The 20231-nt window shown below is 39.3% G+C and overlaps 1 protein-coding gene across 5 annotated transcripts in view; it reads left to right on the top strand.

The window, feature by feature from the left end:
- DENND1B (DENN domain containing 1B) overlaps positions 1–20231 on the top strand; it is a 185941-nt gene that overhangs the window by 154558 nt on the left and 11152 nt on the right. For 4 of the 5 annotated variants that reach the window (XM_075833379.1, XM_075833382.1, XM_075833378.1 and 1 more), the window contains 9 exons: positions 4130–4255; positions 5091–5192; positions 7523–7613; positions 7698–7738; positions 9577–9645; positions 9908–9952; positions 14924–15031; positions 17896–17969; positions 19074–19299. In XM_075833379.1, the coding sequence (XP_075689494.1) occupies positions 4130–4255; positions 5091–5192; positions 7523–7613; positions 7698–7738; positions 9577–9645; positions 9908–9952; positions 14924–15031; positions 17896–17969; positions 19074–19299 (882 nt within the window). The remainder of the gene's footprint in view (positions 1–4129; positions 4256–5090; positions 5193–7522; positions 7614–7697; positions 7739–9576; positions 9646–9907; positions 9953–14923; positions 15032–17895; positions 17970–19073; positions 19300–20231) is intronic. The other variant, XM_075833380.1, reaches the window with a different exon arrangement.

Raw genomic sequence — 20231 nt, 5'->3', positions numbered from 1 at the left:
GATGTCTTTGGAGCTGCGGTGCCCCACAGGCCACAAATGACAGCGTCAGGGGCCACATGCGGCCTGCGGGCCACATGTCTAAGGCCCCTGCATTAGACAGTGTAAACTTAGACAAGGCCGTCAGACGATGTGCCAAATTTAGCAAAGTTATGCATGCTCTATGATAAATTTGTCCCAAAAAGTGTCTAAAACAGTTCATAAATGTCTAAACAATTCGAAAGAATAATGCAGGACGTACATTTTCTTCCAATATAAAACAACAATGTTTATTAGTTTCCTTTAAAAAATATGCGATACAGTGCATAAAAAATGTCATGACAAATACACGCAGACAACAATATATACAGAAAGGTGGACTCCCCAAAAACAATGACCCCCAAATAGGTATAGCTAGTATATGGTACATGAAATAGTTGTAAAAAGGACTGTGAAGACAAACTGTTGGATATGACTTGTTCATCTAAGCTAACATAATAGCTCCCATATGTTATATTAGATGAACAAGCCATATCCATCATACCATTATATGGGCCAATTAGGGCGATTCAGCAGGCGGTGGCTGGTCTCTTCTTTTCATCTCTTTGGCCCAGGCTCTGACAGCAGTACCTGCCGTACTGCCCTGATGGCGGCCCTGCTCCTTAGGTCAAACTAGTGGCTGCAGGCAGCCAGCATGTTAAGTATTTGTCTATATATGGGATTTGGAGCTCTCTAACAGAAAAGCCCAGTCCGCTATAAAGTTATATTAAGAAATTAATCAGCATAGAATTTTGGAAATAAAATGAGAAAAGGTGCAGAGTTCTGTTACAAATAAAAGGAACCGCTAATAAAATACGAAATTGAAGTACTATTAATGTCTTCAACCCCCTATGCAGGTATATAAAGTAGGGCATTCAGCTGCTATTGAGGCCATATTTTAAGACTAATTCAAAATTGGATCCTAAAAGAACTATACAGCCGGCGGTAAGTTATGGCATATCTGTGTATATCCTATGCTGTAACCTGCATTTTTCCTCTGTAAGGCCACTCTTACACGGTAGTAATTTTTTCAGTGTGTTTAAGCCAAAAACTAGGAGTGGAACCTAAATGCAGAGAAAGTATAATAGAAAGATAGATTTGTACTTCTTCGTGTTTTGAATCTACGCCTGGTTTTGGCTTCCAAATGCAAAATACTGACCAAAATATTGCCGTCTGAAAGTGGTCTTGAAGTCCATTGGGGAAAGGCCATGTAAACATAGAAAAACATGAGATATAATGAATACTACAGTGTATTAAGAAAACTGAAGCCTTGCACATTCTTAAACATAATTATTAGGCAATTTGCACGTTTTCTGGTGGAAAAAAGGAGCACATTTTGGCACATGCCTGTTTTGTGCCCAAAAATTGCAACTTTTTTATTTTACGCTGCGCTCTACACTTTTTTTTGTAAAAATTGGGCGGAGTGTAGTCAGACGAACCACCCGTGGCCCGACACATTTACTATAATTTATGCCAGAAACCGGTGTAAATTATAGCAGAAACCTATGGTAGCTCATGCAGATTTCCGTTTGTGGCGCACGGACAACTAAAGATGCGTTATTTTCAAAAATGACATTTTTACACAGTGCCAAAATCCATCCTTGTGACATTATCCTGATAAATTGACATCCTGATCTTCCCAAGAACATAATGGGGCAGTGTCTGAAGCCTGGCATTCTGCTGTATGGTACACATGCTGAACAAGCAGTCGAGCATGAGCTGTATTCCCCAAAATGGCACACACCTGTTGGAAAATGTGTTGTATACTACAGAACAGCGGCAGATTTTACCTGCTATTGTTCATTGCCACATTTCCTATTGACCCAAAGAAAATCGTTTATTTCAGAAAATGTGGCAAGGAGCTGTATAAATATAGCATTCTTACCAAACAATCTCAATGCAGTTATGTCATCATTATGGGGTAAACACAGGATCCAACAGTGGCTTCCGGACTGAGTTTCTTGATAGAGTTTTGTATCTTACTCCAGGGAATACAGCCGGTTACAAAAAAAAAAAAGTTAGAAATAAATATCTAAATCATGCTAAATATCTAAATTCTGAATCACAGAGAGTCTATGTGTGACTGTTCAGTCCTCACATGTAGATTAGAAATGTTGGTTTTGTCTAGTTTCTTCTTTAGTTCTGATGTTGAGCATTCAATTACTGCAAAGGGTTAAGTAACTAAAGCATCAAGATATCCGTCCTGGCATTCTGACAATAATATGTGGTCAGTTGTACATCACAGACATTTGTACCAGTGGCTGGTGCAACTGGATCTCTAGAGAAACTGAGCTGTCACTCACTAGTCCATTTCGTGAAGTCATGCCCCATTATACAAGGATATGTTTTTTGACAGTTCTGCATTCATAGATGTTTTACAACAGCTGAGTCTGGACAGTTGGTTTCTGCAGGAGCCTTGTCTTGAGCAATGTAGGTGTGAGTGCTTGAAATACTCAACTGCAGGCAAGAAGCAAAAAACAACAACCCAAAAACCCCACAGTCGGTTTCAAACTGCTCATTTGAGCACATTTGTATGTATATATACTGTGTATATATACAGTGCAGTATATATTGTGTTTATTCTAGCTATCCTCCAGACTCACACTGTATAATTTTCTCATTTCGATAATATATAATATTTTCAGTCTTTATAAACAAGTTAATAATACTATAATTGATTTTATTTATTTTTATATATCTTATCTTAGATGAACAAGCCATATCCATCATACCATTATGATATATATATATTTATATATGATTAGCTGAATACATTCTGCATAACCCAAATACCCCCTTTCAAGCTATATGATAATTGCACCCAGTGGGGCATCATCTCTCCTTTGATGTGCTCATGTGGGAGGACTGAATGCAGAATGTCACCCGTGCCGGTGCCCTCGTCACCCACAGCGATGTCCTTTTCTTTAATTTGGCTCTATAAAGCCTCTCTCTGCCCTTGTTAGCAGCCTACTAGGATTACACACTAATTAATTTGACTCCTCCATTATGATCGTTGAGGGAGTCCTACTGACACTTGGATCGTTTGTCACGACTGGATTAACTCCCTTTAAAATGAAGTCGCTGTATTTTTACAGTACTGTGTAATTAGCAGGTATACTAAGAGTCAATACTAATCCAAACATGACAGTTTATTGTATCACACAATACACAGTGAAAGCACCAATCTCAATGTTGCTTTAGTTTCTGCAGCTTCCTATATTTTTACAGGATATCCTTAATCTGGTTAGATATAGAATGACTAATTTACCTCTGCACCTCTTTTTACAAGTTTCACATTTTAATAATTTTTTATTTTACGCCATTATATTACACACCCCCCCCCCCCCCCACACTAAAGTCTCTGCAACATGTGGAAGGTGCGTGAAGAGGCCAGGTTGACTTCAGAATGTCTCCTTAACATCTCGTACATTCATTTAGAAGCAAAAGAATATAGTCGTACATGGCCACAAGATTTTATACAACCAAAATTTCTGATGTAGCAGGGGTGGTCTCCCTCACAGTGCCGCAGAGGTCATGCTCTGTTTACTTCGTGGGCTGAAGGATGTAGAGAAAGGTCAAAGTTTTACCCCGAGGTTACATGATAGGTGCACAGATAATAAAAGATGTTTATGTGGTAGACCCAGGGAGAGGATAGTGAGAGTGATTGCTTTCTCACATTGGGGTGCCCCCACCTTCATTTCCATTAACAGTTCAGCAGGTGTAATATAAATTTTTTGCAAGGGGCTCTGAGATTTGGGCTGAGTCAGTGGGGATAAGACCAACGCCACTGGATGTTGTCACCCCTCACTGGGTCAATTTCACAGGTGCTAATTCATTTTGTCTCCTCTTCCGTCCTTATGACATTTCCTTTCTTTCTCTTGTCTCTAAAGCTACGTTCCGATCTTCCATTGTAATACTGTTTTCTGTGTTTCGACACTCTGTATTTCATGTTCATTTATTTACTTACCCGGCTTTTTCATGATTGATATCAATGCTGTTATTTTCTCCTCATAATTTATCTCATTGTCATTACATGTGTGAAATACCGTATATCGCCCTTGACACGCCAATATTTCTTTTCTTCTACTTTGTTACATTTGGCCTTTTCTTGCAGGTCTCAACCCTAAAAAGCAAGCTGAAGAAGCAGTCGACAGCCACTGGAGATGGAGTGTCACGTGCGTTCCTCCGAGCTCAGGCTGCACTGTTTGGTTCATACAGGGACGCTCTCCGATGTAAACCTGTGAGTTTTCCCTCCGTTTTCTTGCTACACTGATTTCATGCATCAGCAGCCTATCATTTGCAGTGTGAATTGGCGCTTTTGCTTAGAGATATCACAGTACATGAAATCCATGCAGAGGTAGAAGAGGATAAACTAAGGGTCACGACGCTTTGCCGTGGCTGCTTTTTTGTGAACAGGATGACAACGAATGACATGGTTTTCATGTAATGGTACATTTATTCTCTCTCACATACTGATCCAGTAAAGAACAGATAAGCTAACTGCATATTTACAGGAAAAAATGTTAGAAAAGATAGGTGACTGCTAGATCCTTTAAAACATCACTGACTACCTAGGAATGGGGCTTGTTCATATTCTTACAAAAAGACAATTTATAAAACCCTCTACGCCAGTTTTCTGGTGCAGAAAAGTCGTAGTTTACGCAAAAATCATGTGACTTTTACATTTTTACGCCGCCTTTACAACTTTAAAAATAGTAGACGGTGCATAGAAGAAGGGACCGGGCCACCACGGCCCAATAAATAAACTATAAATAACGCCAGAAAACTGTCAGAAATTATACCGCAAATCTTGATCAGCTCATAGCTGGGGTAGGTTTGATTTTCTGGCGCAATACAAATATTCTTTACATAAAGACTGGCGCATGAAACGCAAGTCTTCATAAATTGCCCTTATGGTACATTGCATTGTATACAGGAACAGTTGCTATTTTTACACAAACCTCTTCATTCTTCTACATGTTGTCTAGTATGTTTATTTCTAGGTAATGTGACTGTGTAATAGCGATGAAGACATAGTTAAGATCTACCTGATTTCTTTACTATGATTTCTTTAGGGGGAACCAGTTACATTTTCAGAAGAGAGCTTTGTAGCCCATCGGTCCAGCACCATGAAGCAGTTTTTAGAGAAAGCTGTCAACCTGCAGCTCTTTAAGCAGGTACAGAATTGGTCGTCTGTCGTCTATATGCAGTGTCAAACACAAAAACATGTGTCATCATAGCACACCGCTAACACCAGGCTATATTGTGAAATGCAACATGTTTGTCTCCATCATAAACTTGTCATTATATATAGTATTACTGTATGACAATTTTCTGCTCAGTATCATTGATGCTGCATTTCTCTTGTTTCTGTAGATATACTAATATAGGCTGAATTGGTCAGCGGCATAAACAAAACGCATTGATAAGCCATTTGTTGTGAAGGGAAGTTGTGCGGTTGTAATCTGGTGTGGGCTTAACTGGATGGTGTCGAAGCGATCAATAACAGGAGTATTAAGTGTTCACAGTAATGTGTATTTCCAGTTATAGTCTATTGAAAACCCCAGCGCTAACTGCTACATCAAATATAGGTCAAACAGAGCTTAATTAAATAATGTGGACGCAAGCAATGGCATATTAGGATGGATTCTAAGCTCTGGGGGGGCCGGTCCAACTAAAATTTTCAGCTGCTGGTTAAATAGAGTGCAGTTCAATTATTTGGTCAAAATTTATTGAAGATATGTGCATCATGGTGCTTTATTAAAAAACTATTCTGCTTAAGATTGGCTGTCCAAAGTCAACCACCTCTTTTTAGCAGTTTGTAGCAATTTTCCATAATTCGCACCCAGCGTCGCACCCACCAGGGGAAATTAATCTGGGGGCCCACTCACCATCTCTACAGAATATGTGCACATCCACTTGTTATCATTGTACGATAGGACAGATCGTCAATATGGTCTAAAAGGTTATTTCTGAATAACCCATAAGAAATAGATCCTAGTGGCAAGTGCTTGGCTCCCAAGTTATCCCCAAATGGGGTGCTCTTCTGCTAGATCTTTTAGTACCCATTATTGGGTTAGAGTCTGGGCCTACCGGAGGATCCTCTGGTTCTCTGGTGGGCCAGTCCGACCCTGCTCGCACCCTGAATACAGAAACGCTGCTGTTTTCTGTGTGACAGGTAAGCGTTATAATGTAAAGACATGGGCTTCGTAGAAACATTTTGAGTACAAAGAACATGTTTCATCAGCCACTGGGACATTCTTTTGTCATTGCTTTGCATAAAGTTAAAGCTTAAAAAATTGCAATGGGCATGGGTCTAGACCACGATGCATTCACATATTTCTGAGAAACATTACTAATGAATGTATTAGAAGTGCCAAAATAATGTTGAATTTACAGACACACTCATTGTGGCTTATTGCAATAGGAATGCCTATGTCTCTGAAGATACACTTTCTGCATTTGCATCTGGATTTAATCCCAGAATATCTGAGCAATGAGCCCAAACAGTTCTAGGCACTGAAGTTAGAAATAATGATTAATAAGGAATCAAAAAGTTGAAATTACAATAAACCAAGTATGGCTGTCTATGGTTTTAACTTCCTGTCCGCAGTTACATTAGGAAGAGCAGCTCCGGCCGGAAAATGTACTGCTAATCTACTCATAATGTGCAGGCAAAGACTGCCATACCTGACTCCACCATAAATATACATGCTCGGCCCAGCATGCATGTTTATTTCAATGAGGACAGGGGTTTAATCTTGTATCTCCCTTGTTTAAATCCAACAGCCTACTCCTTTTTATTCTCCTTATATCTGCCGTCCAGTAGTTGGGAGGCCCCAATACACATTAGATCATTTGCCGAACACGTCAAAATATTGACAATGACTTTTCTCTGATGAATATGGGCAGTTTAAGAGAAAATGAACATATATGAAGAAATGTTACATTTTTATATTTAGGCAGAGATGGGCTTTAAATATTCAAAACAGTTTATGGCCTGGTGAAGAAACTGGGATCCTCAAAAACAAGTTTGTATGAACCTTGTGTCATAAATAATGGGAACAGCATACGTATTCTAAAATGTTCCTGGTATTTTGCACATACAGGGGACATGGCAGATACACTATAAATGATGATGACAGTGAATAATTATTGTTTTTATTATTTTATGAAAGATCCTCCTTATTTTTAATCCCTCTGAACAAGTATTCAAAGCCGGCACATAAATCTTTCCAGATAGTGCTCATTCTTCTTTGATTTATGGGACAATGGGATTCACCCAGCAAGATATCAGGATTTTACCACTCTGTACAAAGACAATCCTTCTATCTCTCCGTGCTCTGTCCATGAACTGTAACAAACTCGGTCATATCTCCACTATTGCTAGCTGCGTGCCTGGATAAAGTGAGAGCTCTACTAAGAAGAACTCAAAAATGATTCTCTCCATTATTGTCTTGATACGAATGATACCACAGTTATGTAATTTGCTTGTCTTTCTAATCAGTTTATTGACGGTCGACTGGAGAAACTGAATGCAGGACGTGGATTCTCCGACATATTTGAAGAGGAGATAACTTCAGGTGGATTCTGTGGCGGTATTTCATTTTTATTTCTAATGACTTTTGTTGGGCTTACAAGAAATAAGTATTAGGATCTCTAACTATTTTTATGTGTTTTAGGAAATACTCGGTCATACCAACAGTGGGTGCACACAATGAAGGTAAAGAACAGGGTCACCGTTGTCTTGTTATCATTTGTTCTCATGCCATGTTTCTCAAGCGGAGACAAGGGATAGGCAGAGTAGGTGGTAGCCTAGGGCACCATTTAGAGTGGGCACAATTTATGGATTTAAGAAAAAAAAACTATTTTATAAATAACAATGCTAGGGATTGGTGGGGAAAGGTGCAATAGGGGACAATTAAATGTATGCTTGTATTACCAAAAACTATCATGTTGAACCTCAAGGATCGGGAGGGGCGGGGCATTTTCTGAAACAATCGACTTACGATCGGTCATCCAACAACTATCATGCTGTACTTCAAGGATCGGGGAGGAGGGAGCACTTTCTGAAACCACCGCCTTGGGTACCAACTGAACTTATCCTGTCCTTGAGTGGAAATCTGGATAATGGCAGATCTGAAATAATACCATTCTATGAAGGTCTTATATGTAGTTGAGTTGCATATTGTCTTATTATTGAGTTCAATTAAAAATAGTATGCAGAAAGCTCCTACACTCCTACTACAAGCCAGAATCTTGTGCTTTAAACATATATCTGCGTGAGGGATTTGGTGCTTTGTATCAGATAAGCAAAACCCAACTCTTGTAAATATATATTAACCCCTTAGTGACCACCAATACGCCTTTTCACGGTGATCACTAAGGGGCCTTAGGCTAGGCCACCGCCTTTTCACGGCGGCCCAGTCTAATAGATTGCCTGTCAAATTTGCACTGACAGGCAATAATGCTCTGGTATACTAAGTATACCAAAGCATTATAGCAGCGATCTAAAGATCGCATAGTAAAGTCCCCTAGTGGGACTAATAAAATAAGTAATAAATGTGAAATAAAAAGGATTCATAAAAATTACAGTAAAAAAATAAATCAATTTTTTCCATAAAAAGTAGTTTTATTTAATAAAAAGTGTAAAAAAATAAATAAAAATACACATATATGGTATCGCCACGACCGTAATGACCCAAACAATAAATTTAATATGTAATTTAAACCGCAAGGTAAACACCGTAAAAAAAAATGCAAAAAACAATGGCGAAATTGCTATTTTTTTCCATTGCCCCCAAATAAGTCATAATAAAAGTTAATCGATAAGTCTCATGTACCCCAAAACAGTGCCACTCAAAGCTACGTCTTGTCCCGCAAAAAACAAGCCCTCATATCACTACATCACAGCGACAATGCAAAAACAAATAATTTTAGTTCAAAAGTGTTTTTATTGTGCAAAAGTCATAAAACATAAAAAAACCTCTACATATACAGTATCATCTTAATCATACCGACCCATAGAATAAAGGTAATGTGTTATTTACGCCGCACAGTGAACGGTGTGAATTTAAAATGCATAGAACAATGGCGGAATTTCAGGGTTTTTTTCTATTCCCCCGAAAAAAAAGTTAATAAAAGTTAATCAAAAAATATGTACCCCGAAATGGTGCCATTAAAAAGTACAACTACTTCCGAAAAAAACAAGTCCTCATACTGCGGAAAAATAAAAAAGTTATAGCTCTTTGAATGCGACTATAGAAAAACGAGAAAAAAAAAAAAATAGATTGGTCATTAGGGCCTAAAATAGGCTGTTCACTAAGGGGTTAAGAAATTGATCAGCACCGAATTCTAAACCTATTTAGAGTAAAACACAAAAATGTAATTCAAGGGTGGACATTCCGGTAATGTGATGGTCTGCTACATTTTACTGTTCTACTTTCTGTACCACCCCCTTGAGCCATCCGTAGCTTTATATTTTTAACATTTTCCAACACGTATCCCAAACCAGGCCTGGATAATCCATATTCTGCTTGCTAACATTCCTCTTACTTGCAGAAAGGTGGCGCACTAATTAATACCGCAGTGGTTAAAGCCAGCCCAGCCATGAAAAATGCCTATATGTATGTAAGTATACCAAAAAAACTCACAATAAGGTTATATGTATCATATTTCTTCTGGATTTAGCTGTTGTATATTCTTAGAAAAGAATAATTGAGTTCTATACCTGCTATCCAAAACTGGAGCATTGTGCCTTAGTCATTAGCTATAGGCTCTTGCCAAATGTAGGAACATGCCGCCTAATTATTTTTATTAAAAGAGAACAAAAATATATTCATTATGAAGTCCTGGCAAAAATCGCTTTATTAATTTATATATTTCACTGCAGGCCAAACAAGGCATCAAGGAAGTGAAGAGCAAGCTGAAAAATAAGGTAACCGTTACTAAAGACCCAAATCACCCAAAAGTATTTGCTGCTCTTTTACTTACTAGTGTTACATTGTTGTTTTTTTTCCTATTTGATAATCTGATCGTAGAATATTCTTCAGCAGAAAAATATATTATTATTATATCCCTGATTTTTCATGTTTCGTGAAGTTTTATAATGCAATTTTTTTTTAAATGTAAAACTGAACCTTTCAAATTCCACATTTAAACCCCCCCATTATTGGAACATTTTAACACAAGACAGTCAGTAATGGATTTTTACTCTGGAGGTTATGGAACTAGACAGATTCGTAGCTCACTGCAGTTCAGGCCCCAATAATGAACTCATAATGCAACTCTTCCCAAAGTATATCTAGCCTATAGTATATCATGTTCTTTCTATCTATTACGCAATACAATGTGTTCTGTTGTCAGCCTGTGTCAATTAATCATTCCGTCAGTAGGACTACAAACAGGAAGTCCCTCCGTGTTACATCATTGATGACGTCACTTTTCATGTTTTGTTTTTTTCTTGGAGAGAACTTTAAAAACAAAATGACTTTGTGTATTTGGAATATGACAGATAAAATAGTATTGGACACCGGATGCATGATAGCATGCTGTTTATTTAAAATTAACATGTCTTTATGCCTCCTTTTTGTTATATGTTTTCCCCTCACTTTGCATGTTTTAGGCCCTGTGGACTCTGTGGGTGAGATTTATCAAAACCATAGCAACCAATAAGATTCCAGATGCCCTTTAGAAAATAAAGGCAGCAACCGAATTGCCATCAACAGCTACTCCACTTGTCCTCAACATCAGTTTTGATCTCCCCCAGTGAATGTGCTCTACAAAATAAGTGGATTATGATTTATTTGACTGGACAGCCCGTTGAATAGGGATAATAAAGTCACGCTTTTCTAATTCTTTTTGCCTCATTTACTGTCTGATGGGAAAAGTGGCCTTATTTCCCATAACAAGCATTTGAATTATTATTTTTTTACTGCACTGGAAAATTGAACTGTGGGCTCTGATTGGTTGCTATGAGCAAACTGGATGTTTTTTTTCCTGAGAACATATTCAAGGAAGGGAGTTGGGTGGGAGAGGAATTTAAAGGAAATGGTCGGGTACTGGATTGTACCCCACTCTTCTCGGTACCCCTGGTGGCGGTGATACTGGGGGGTTATTGCTAACCTTTTAATTGGCAAACACAAAGCCCCGCCTTAATAATGGACGTAATTAAACAGACAACTGCCATTACTAGGGCGATAATAAAGTATTAAAACAACAGAGGCATAAGATAACATTTTATATTGAAATAAAAACTCCCCCACCCAACCCTCGTTAACCATTTTATTTAAAAAGCGTTGATCATCGCAGTAGTCCACCGAATCTACGACGTAGTCCAATAGGTCCACCGGAACCTGTAAAACAAAAAATAAAAGTTAGTAGCATGAAAAATAACAAATCTTATACTCACCTACAGCAGTCTTCTGTCAACTCCCCTGTGCCGCAATAGAAACTAGAGGTCAATGAAAAATAATTCCCTTAGGGCATGTTCACATGGCGCTAAAAAACAACAATGTGTAAATGTGTCAAATACACTATCGTTTCTTTCTGCGTGTAATTAAGACTCCCACTGATTATAGGAACATTTGGCGTGTTTTATGCAACAAAGAATTTAACCGATGCTTCTTTTTTTAAGCAGCGCGTTTCTTTAAAACACTCGCATAATAATTGCGTTGTATATACTAACGGTACCCTTTCCCATTTATCCAAATGGGAAGCTTAATCAAGCATTTTTTTACACAATTTTCGTGTTTTGTAAAGCATTTTGTGCGCGCTTTGTGTGTTTGTTTTTTGGCGTGTAATTAGTACTCCCATTGACTACGGAGACGTTTGACACCTTTTACATGCCATAGAATTGACTGAAGGCTTTTTTACGCAACATGTTGTTTTTTTTAGAAATGCTTGCGTAAAAAAGGCCTATGTAATCAAGCATTTTTTTATGTCTTTTTGTCGCGTAAAATGCGTCAAATACACGCCGTGTAAACTTGTCAACTGAAAAGTCATTCACCACAGGGTCTGCCTCTTGACTTTCATCATTCTTCGACTACGTACATTCACACAACAGTGAAAAAAAAAGGATGGATTTCATTTGTCAGGGTTTTTTTTGCCCAACCCCCTGAAAGCACCACAGTGGCCATGTAGATAGTGCCGTAGTGTCCCTATAGATAGCGCCACAGTGCCCACTGTAGATAATGCCAACATAGGGCCAGTGCGCACATAGTACCACAGTGCCCACATATAAAGTGACATAATGTCTACATATAAAGTGCCAGTGGCCACTATAGATAGTGCCACAGTGCCCACATAGTACCACAGTGACCACATATAATGAGACATAGTGCCCACATATAAAATGGCAGTGCCCACATAGTGCCACAGTGCCCATTGTAGATAGTATATTTCCACAGTGCCCATGTAGATAGTGCCATACCCCTCTGTAGATAGCACCCCACTTTGTAGATAGAACCCTCCTTTAGATAGCACCACCCCCCCTCTTGATAGCACCACCCCCTCCCCTGTAGATAGCACCACTGTAGCTCCTTGTAGGAGCGCAATCCCTCTCTCCGGGGAGTCTGCTCATAGACGGAGCCCCTAATGTTTCTGTCCATATGTGGACATTGACGTCTGGGGCTTCCTCTAAGCGGAATCCCCTGCTAGAGCGTCGGCAGTGCTCTGGCCAGGGATTCCGCTCCAGGAGTAGCCCCAGTCCCTGACATCGCTGTCCATATATGGATGGTGACGCCAGTGGCTTCTTCAGGAGGAAAGTCTCTGGCCAGAGCGTTGGCAGTGCTCTGGCCGGTAATTTCGCTCCAAGAGTAACCCCTTGTTGTCACTGTCCATATATGGATAGTGACTCCGGGGGCTTCTCCAGGAGCAGAACCCCTGGTCAGAGCGGGGTCTGGCCGCTGGGGATTCCGCTCCTACAGGGAGCTATAGTGGCGCTATACACAGAGGGGGGTGCCATCTATGGGGGTGTGTGCTATCTACTGGGGGGATGGTGCTATCTCCAGGGGGGGGGGTACTATCTACATGGGGGGTGCTATCTACAGGAGGTCAGAGGGAGCCCCTGACGCCACTGTCCATATATGGACAGTGACGTCAAGGGCTTTCCCAAGACAGGAGTCCCAAGCCAGAGATCTGGCGATGCTCTGGCCAGGGACTCCATTGTTGAAAGCTCGACATAACTGTCCTTATATGGACAGTAATGTCAGGGGCTTCCTCTGGCTCATCGGTCAAATTAGAGCAGTGTCTAGGGAGTCCTTGGCCAGCATCAGTTTTTACCGGCCGTTACAAGGATTGATTCCTGAAAAACAGCCGGTAAAAACTGATCAATTGAGTTCTATGAGAGACGCCTGGCTGTGAATACAATACACCCATAGAACTTCATTGTTATGAAAACGGCCGTGTGACGATCCTTAAAAAAAATGGCTGTCACACGACTGTTTCTCACTGTCGTGTGTATGTAGCTTTAGCCTTATGGTTTGTCCTATAGCTGCTGTGATTAGCATGTCCTACTATTGTAGAATCACTTAAAAAATGGATCCTTGTTGCTTGTAGACAAAAATAGGGGGGGGGGGGGTAAGTCTCCCTCCCACATTTACAGCAGCTGTGAGCCAGGTTGCTTTGCCTGATTCACCTTGCTGTAATTCCCTCCGTGTGGCCAATGTAGGAAAACATGTCAAATTATCATTTAATTTTTAATATTTTCCACCTTGTGGAACAAAAAAAAAATGAACAAAAAAAAAACCTAAAAAAAATTATAAAAATAAAACTGAGAAATTAAAATTAAATTACAGGATGTCTTTGCACAACTGCATCTGGAAGCTTAAGAGATTATATTTGTATGATGTACAAATAAACTAGTATCTTAAATCGTCTAAGCCCCTACTAACTGAAACGTCAGCCTTGATTCTCCTATTATGTGATGAATACGCATGTTATTAAAATAAGGTAGGGGAAAAGCGCCCACCAGACACCTTTTGGTCCCACTCATCTTAGGGGGAAACAAAATACCAGACAGAAAATATCCACCTTGTCTTGCCTCAGCGGCAGTCGTCAACTGAGAACCGGTTTGTCAGCTTAAATTAAAAGTTTGGATCAAACATTCACATTGGGCACAGTATATATATAATTAAATCATTATTGCATCCAAAAACTTTCCCTTACATTTTTCAGTGTCAATGCAAAATGGAACACAATGGAAAAGATCCTTAAAAACTAGTACTAGCATAAACAGTAGGATTTGCTGATAGTAACCAAGCAGATAGCAGCATTGAATTTTCAGTCTGAGCTACATAAAAGAAAGTTGTAATCTGACTGGCTCCTATGTCCAATACATTTATTTTTCTCTGTAATCGTTTCCATAAATGAGTACCATTGTCAGATAGCAAAAACATTTTTGGCCCTGTTAAAGGGGTTTTCTGATCTTTCAAAATGGTGTGCAAATGGCTTAACTGCTCCCTGTTCTCCCCCTCCCAGTCTGTCTCTGGTGGGATTGTGTTTCACATACTGGGAAGCAGATAGTGCAGAACGGTATGTCAGTAGCATGCAGTGGGTAATTACAGCACTACCTTAATAGAGGGGCATGTAGGCAACCATAAATATAGGCAATGTCTGAAAGAGGAGAGGGGAATCATGGGAACTATAGTCCTCTATATAGTAATCCTGCCCACAGCAAGCCCTAGCATCATCAAGACAGAGATGCTGTATATAACTGGGTAAGATCATGAAAAATTAATTCTTAGCTATGGCGGCGTCACCTGGATAGCATTCAGACACACACAGGTACTTTTCTGTATTTTTTTTTTTTCATAAACTCGGAAAAGCCCTTTAAGTATTTTTGTACTTTGATTGTTACTAACTGCATGTGTTTTGCATGCTTTATACATCTTTGGTGGTTCTGTTACAGGAAATTGAGTATGAAAATTATGTGGATAGTTTGGAGTCCATGAACTCCAATACCTTCCCTTTAAACAACACAAAACGACTAAACTCTGAGAAGCGGAAACTCTCACAGGTGAGGATTGTCATATAATAGACATGTAGGACAGTCACTGGGTAACAAGGCCTCTAAATCTGTGTCATTCCACCGATCCACCACATTTAAATTCGCGTAGTTCAGAAGTGTGTATTTGTGTACTTGAAAATTTAGACACCATTTACTTTACAACGGGTAGGTTGTATATTTTAACACACTAGTCAAATGACTGGGCTTGGATAACATTGATTTGGCTATTGGGAGGCTTTGTCAGGATATTGTTACTATACGGTCACTGTGATAATAATGTGCCAGGGCTATAAAGAGTCAGTAAGCAGCAGAGCTGTTTGATTTACACCATTTTTGTCAGTTTAATTGTGCAAATAGGGACTGTGGTGAGGTATTGCACATTCATGCAAAAAATAAAGTTACGAAAATGCTGGTTACAAATAGTTTTGATCAGGTTATTAGCAAATAAAACTATATTACTATAAAAACAGATTGTGTGATCTGTTTATTCACCTCAGGAATGCGCAAGTATTCTCCAATCTGATTGTTCAGCGTATGACCTAGTGTTACAAGGGTCTTAAAATATCAGGGACACAACTCGCAAGGCATATGTCCCCACCCCCCAAAAAATTGAAAACTATATGTATAGCCAAGACCGCCATTACGTCTTCATCCAAGCATGAGTTGTTTCTGCAGAGTTTGCTGCCCAGACATCTTCGCTTTTCCAGCATCCTTCCCACCTAATCCCCACTTTCTACGCAAACCCCCCCATCCTGCCGCCCCTTTAACAGTACCACCCTGCTGCTTCCCCCATTACTATGCCCGCTGTTGCCCACATTATTTGCTATGTAGTTTAGTTAATACAGTACTTCAGAAATAATGGTGTCATAACTATAGTTATACCAAAAATAATAAAGCAAAACAGTTAGTGCCCCAGATGGTAATAGTGGTACATTAATGTGACAGCCTTTGTGTCCCACACAGTAATAGTGGCCCCTTAGTGGCATAAACACAGTAATGGTGCCCCCTTAGTATCCCTTAACAGTAATAATGTTCTCTTACTGCCCCTACAAAGCAACCGTGCCCCCTCACTTCTCCTAAACAGTAATAGTGCCCCCTGCTGCCCTTACAACGTAATACCATAGTACACCATACAATTCAACTGTATCTGCGTCCTAGGACACCCATGGTGGACTTTAAATAGTATATACAGCCCTTACTGAGATTGTTTCATGATTTTTTTAGTCCTAAGCTCCCCCTAGTGGAGGTTGCAGACATACAGAATTGTATCATCTAACTCTATGGCTATGCATCGGATTTGGAGCCCTGTATCAAAATAGATATAATATTAAATGAATGGTGGACCTAAAAAAAACGGTCTTAAAAGGTGGATAATCACTTAAATATAGCCAGCTATAGATGTGCTAAAAATAATTTCCGGGTTGGTTCGGACTGACAAATTATAGTGATCCAGGACGCTCTGACGGTCACTAGAACAAAGTGGCAGCAGCGCTTGGAAAGTGCCATACATGTCGGCTGCATTCAGCTACTTTTAGAGGCCACATGGTTAGCCTGTAAAAAAGTTGCGCAGAGCTGCCAGGATCCGGTCGGACCCCCACCAATCCAACATTGATTTTATATCCTAGCAAGAACAAGCAATATTAATGTAAAAGAAATGAATCCTTCCTGAGACCAAATTTCCAAAATGCCGAAATGTTTTAATTGCCATTTGTTTAGCGCACATCCTAGTTATTGAGCAAGAATAGATGTCAGGATTCCCTAGTTTTTTATGCCATTGCTGGACATGTATTCTAACTGTGCATCAATGGAGCTGGAGTCACAAAAAGATAAAGTGGATGTTCATTAGGCCTTGGATGGCAGTAAAGGTGGAGCGCCAGCAGTCAGAATCTCATCTATATCTGATCTCTTCCTGAATCGCCATTCCCACCAAGACTGTACAGGGCTGGTTTGAAGTTGTTTTCTGTCATACTGACACTATTCCCCATAATCTGCTCTCCGCTCCTCCGTGCTTCCCTAATTAGCAATGGTGACTTCCTCGTTAGCCTGGCAGCGCTTGTGAAAATGTCAACATTCTGCTCAAAAAAATCCCCAATTAGATCTGAAAAAAAAAACTAGTATCAATTCTGTAGCTCTGCAACAGCCACAGGGGAACATGCATTATGGAAAGTAACCCCCTCCGTGCTACATTATACGACATTGCCAGCAAATTGTTTGCATGCAAACAAATTAAAATCGTATTATTTCTTAAACTTTATTCAACTTTGCTCACCTAAATATCTGATCTGCTGTGTAGACGGAGGCATGTACTGCGACTTTAGGAATTGTTAACATAACACTTTTGGAAAGCTAATAAATTCCTATTTAAATGATTATTTATTGTCTGAATGGGTTAAGTAATGACAATCTATTTTAAATCTTCTCTGCGAATGTTTAATAAATCCCTAATGCTACATGGTTTTTAATCCGCCCATTGTGATTAAGGTGAAATATGCTGCTTTTCACTTAATGAATGGTTTTGCGGATGTTATCGCTGCCGCGTTCATACAGTTAATCCTGGATTTAGAGCATGCGATAGCGTATTACAATCACGCCATGTTGGAGATGCAGCTTGTGAGCATTGACCGTAGTGGGGAATGTATGAATCCTCCCTCGTAATTTCAAAATAGATGATTTACTGCCATCTTGTGGCCAAAAGGTATAAGACATGTGAATTTTATTTTTCTTGTACATTACAATGATCTAGTCTTCTGAACCTTATGACATGTGATTTCAACTTTATAAAATTATTTTCTGTCCACTAAGAAATTGGTAATATAGCCGGATAGTAGTCTCAAGTGAACATTTTAAGTAATCATCTTTTCTTTTTCCTCCAGTCACGAATGAATCGGCAGCTGCTCAGCACAGCGAACCATAATTCTGGGTTAGAGGATTCTGACAGTGCCAGCAAGTGAGTAACACTGTATAACCACAATGCAAGAGGAGCAAGTTATCTTAACCATGGAAGGAACATTTTCCAAACTGCTCCAAAAGTTTACAAAAAAACATTGTTGCATTCTTTGGAGCTTGGTTGCATAGAGTTTTTTTTTTTATTGGCTTCCAATGGATCATATCAGGGAAAAGCAGGAAAACTTTTAGAATCCACTTTTGGCACAAAATTTCTGTCATAAGACCATTTTAAAACAACTGAATAAAAGACTTGAACGACTTTACACAAAGTATACCTGAGGAGTTACATTTCCATGTACTTTTTTTTATATTAATTTGTGGAAATGTTTATTAAAAGGGTTAAAATAAAGCCAGCTCGGCTGACCGCTGCGGGGAAATATATTCATATAATACTACGTGGATGGACCGTGTGTGTGTCACAGCAGGAGCGGCTGATAATTAGTGACTCTCTGCGCTGGCTCATAGAGGGGCATCCTGGCTAACAGGCCATATGGGAAGGTATTGTCTTAGTGTGATAGGCCCCTTTAAGGCTTTTCTGGCCATATCCTAATACCCTTTTTATTCTGTACTATGAGTACTATAAACTCAGAATCCTGGAAAAACTGACCTGATAGTCTTGTACTTGAGGTCTTCTGCGTCTGCTCTCCTGCACTCAAGTGTTAATATGTATACATGCATGTAGCAAAGAATCCATGGACGTGCCACTGAGGAGCTCAACAGCCAGACGATCAGGCAAATTCCTGCTTATGGATCTATTCAGGAATACTCTCACCTTAGCAGGTCCACCGCATGTGTTTTCCGCTACACTAACATTAATGGTTTTGAATCCCCTATAATTCAAAACTCAGGAAAAATATTTTCATTTTCTGTATGTAGCTCTTGCCTATTGTAAGGTTTTCTTATAGACACTTTATATGTTTTACACTTATTCCTGTGCTGCCATTATTGATGATAAAGAAGTGTACCTTTCTACCTTCCTTACTTAATATTCATTCCAAAAAAATTACCTGTCATTCTCCAGAATGCTCTGCACGTTTTTATTTGTGAGTCATGCATAACTATCACCACGTTGAACACTGTCCATGCCTCCATCTCCCCTGTACAGGTTGTCATCAGAGGACAGTGAAGAGGCGTCTGGATATCTGTATGACAGCGATGCTTCATACGATGATGTGAGTCTGTCCTCCCGCCCGGGAGGAGAGATGGATCTTCTTGGAGAGATCTTAGACTCATTGAGTACCCACAGTTCCGAAACTGGTGGAGGCCGCCTCAAAGCTGCTAAGAGCCTGGACTTCTTTCGTTCTGTAGAGGATTTGGACTATAAGGTTACGGTATGTTTCTAATCGTGGAGTGTTTTAGTCTACTATCTCTATAGTGTCCATATGTGTTTCTAATCTTAATACAGAAATTGGACATTATAAAGCAGTTTGACTTGCCATATACAAACGCTTGGTTTGTCCAAATTCTCAGTTCATTAGATACTAAAAGTAGAGTGAAAAAACACGGCGCCACATGTGTGTATCAATTATGAATTTGATGGGCAAAAGATCGTAACTGCTCACCTGTAAAGTTAAAAGTAATCCGCGAGTTCAAAGCTGCTGCCGATCCCAACGCAAAACTCCAAAGAGATGCCAAAATTGATTGATAAAGAATAAAAAACGGGATACTGAGGCGCTGCTTGATAAAGAGTTAATACATTTAATTGAGGTAGTATAAATAGACAATTGCTACGCGTTTCAACGCCGGACTGGCGTCTTCCTCAGGCAAGTTAAGATGACAGCAAGGAGGCACATATTTATACACATACGGAATGCAGGGCTAATTAAGCCTAATTCAGACCAGAGTCCTGAAAAAACCGCCAAAACCAGCGGGTCAGAGTTCAATCCAAACGTAAAGTGTTAAAACAATTCATTGTTGTCATATCTTAACAACATTAATGGAATTAAAATGATCAGACAGTACATAACCGCATAATTGCATAATTATATAGTAATTAAATCATTTAAACGAAATGGCATAAAATATTTGCGCAAAAAGGCAATGGATTATGAAATTGCACATTGAACATAAACTTAAAATAACACAAGAATTGAAGTAAAATAAATAAAAATGCATTTGCAACTGCTGGATACATATAGAAATAATTGTACAAAAATAATTAAGCAATATTAATATTCATAAGAAGAAGCTCATATGTAAAAGTGCTTTAAAAGGTGCATTTTTTAAAATTAGTAAAGGGTATCAGTCCAATGTAGATTCTGCG

Source organism: Rhinoderma darwinii, chromosome 7 (assembly GCF_050947455.1).
Source record: "Rhinoderma darwinii isolate aRhiDar2 chromosome 7, aRhiDar2.hap1, whole genome shotgun sequence".
NCBI lineage: Eukaryota > Metazoa > Chordata > Amphibia > Anura > Rhinodermatidae > Rhinoderma > Rhinoderma darwinii.
The sequence above is the reverse complement of the archived record's forward strand: the minus strand, read 5'-3'. Positions and strand labels throughout refer to the sequence as shown.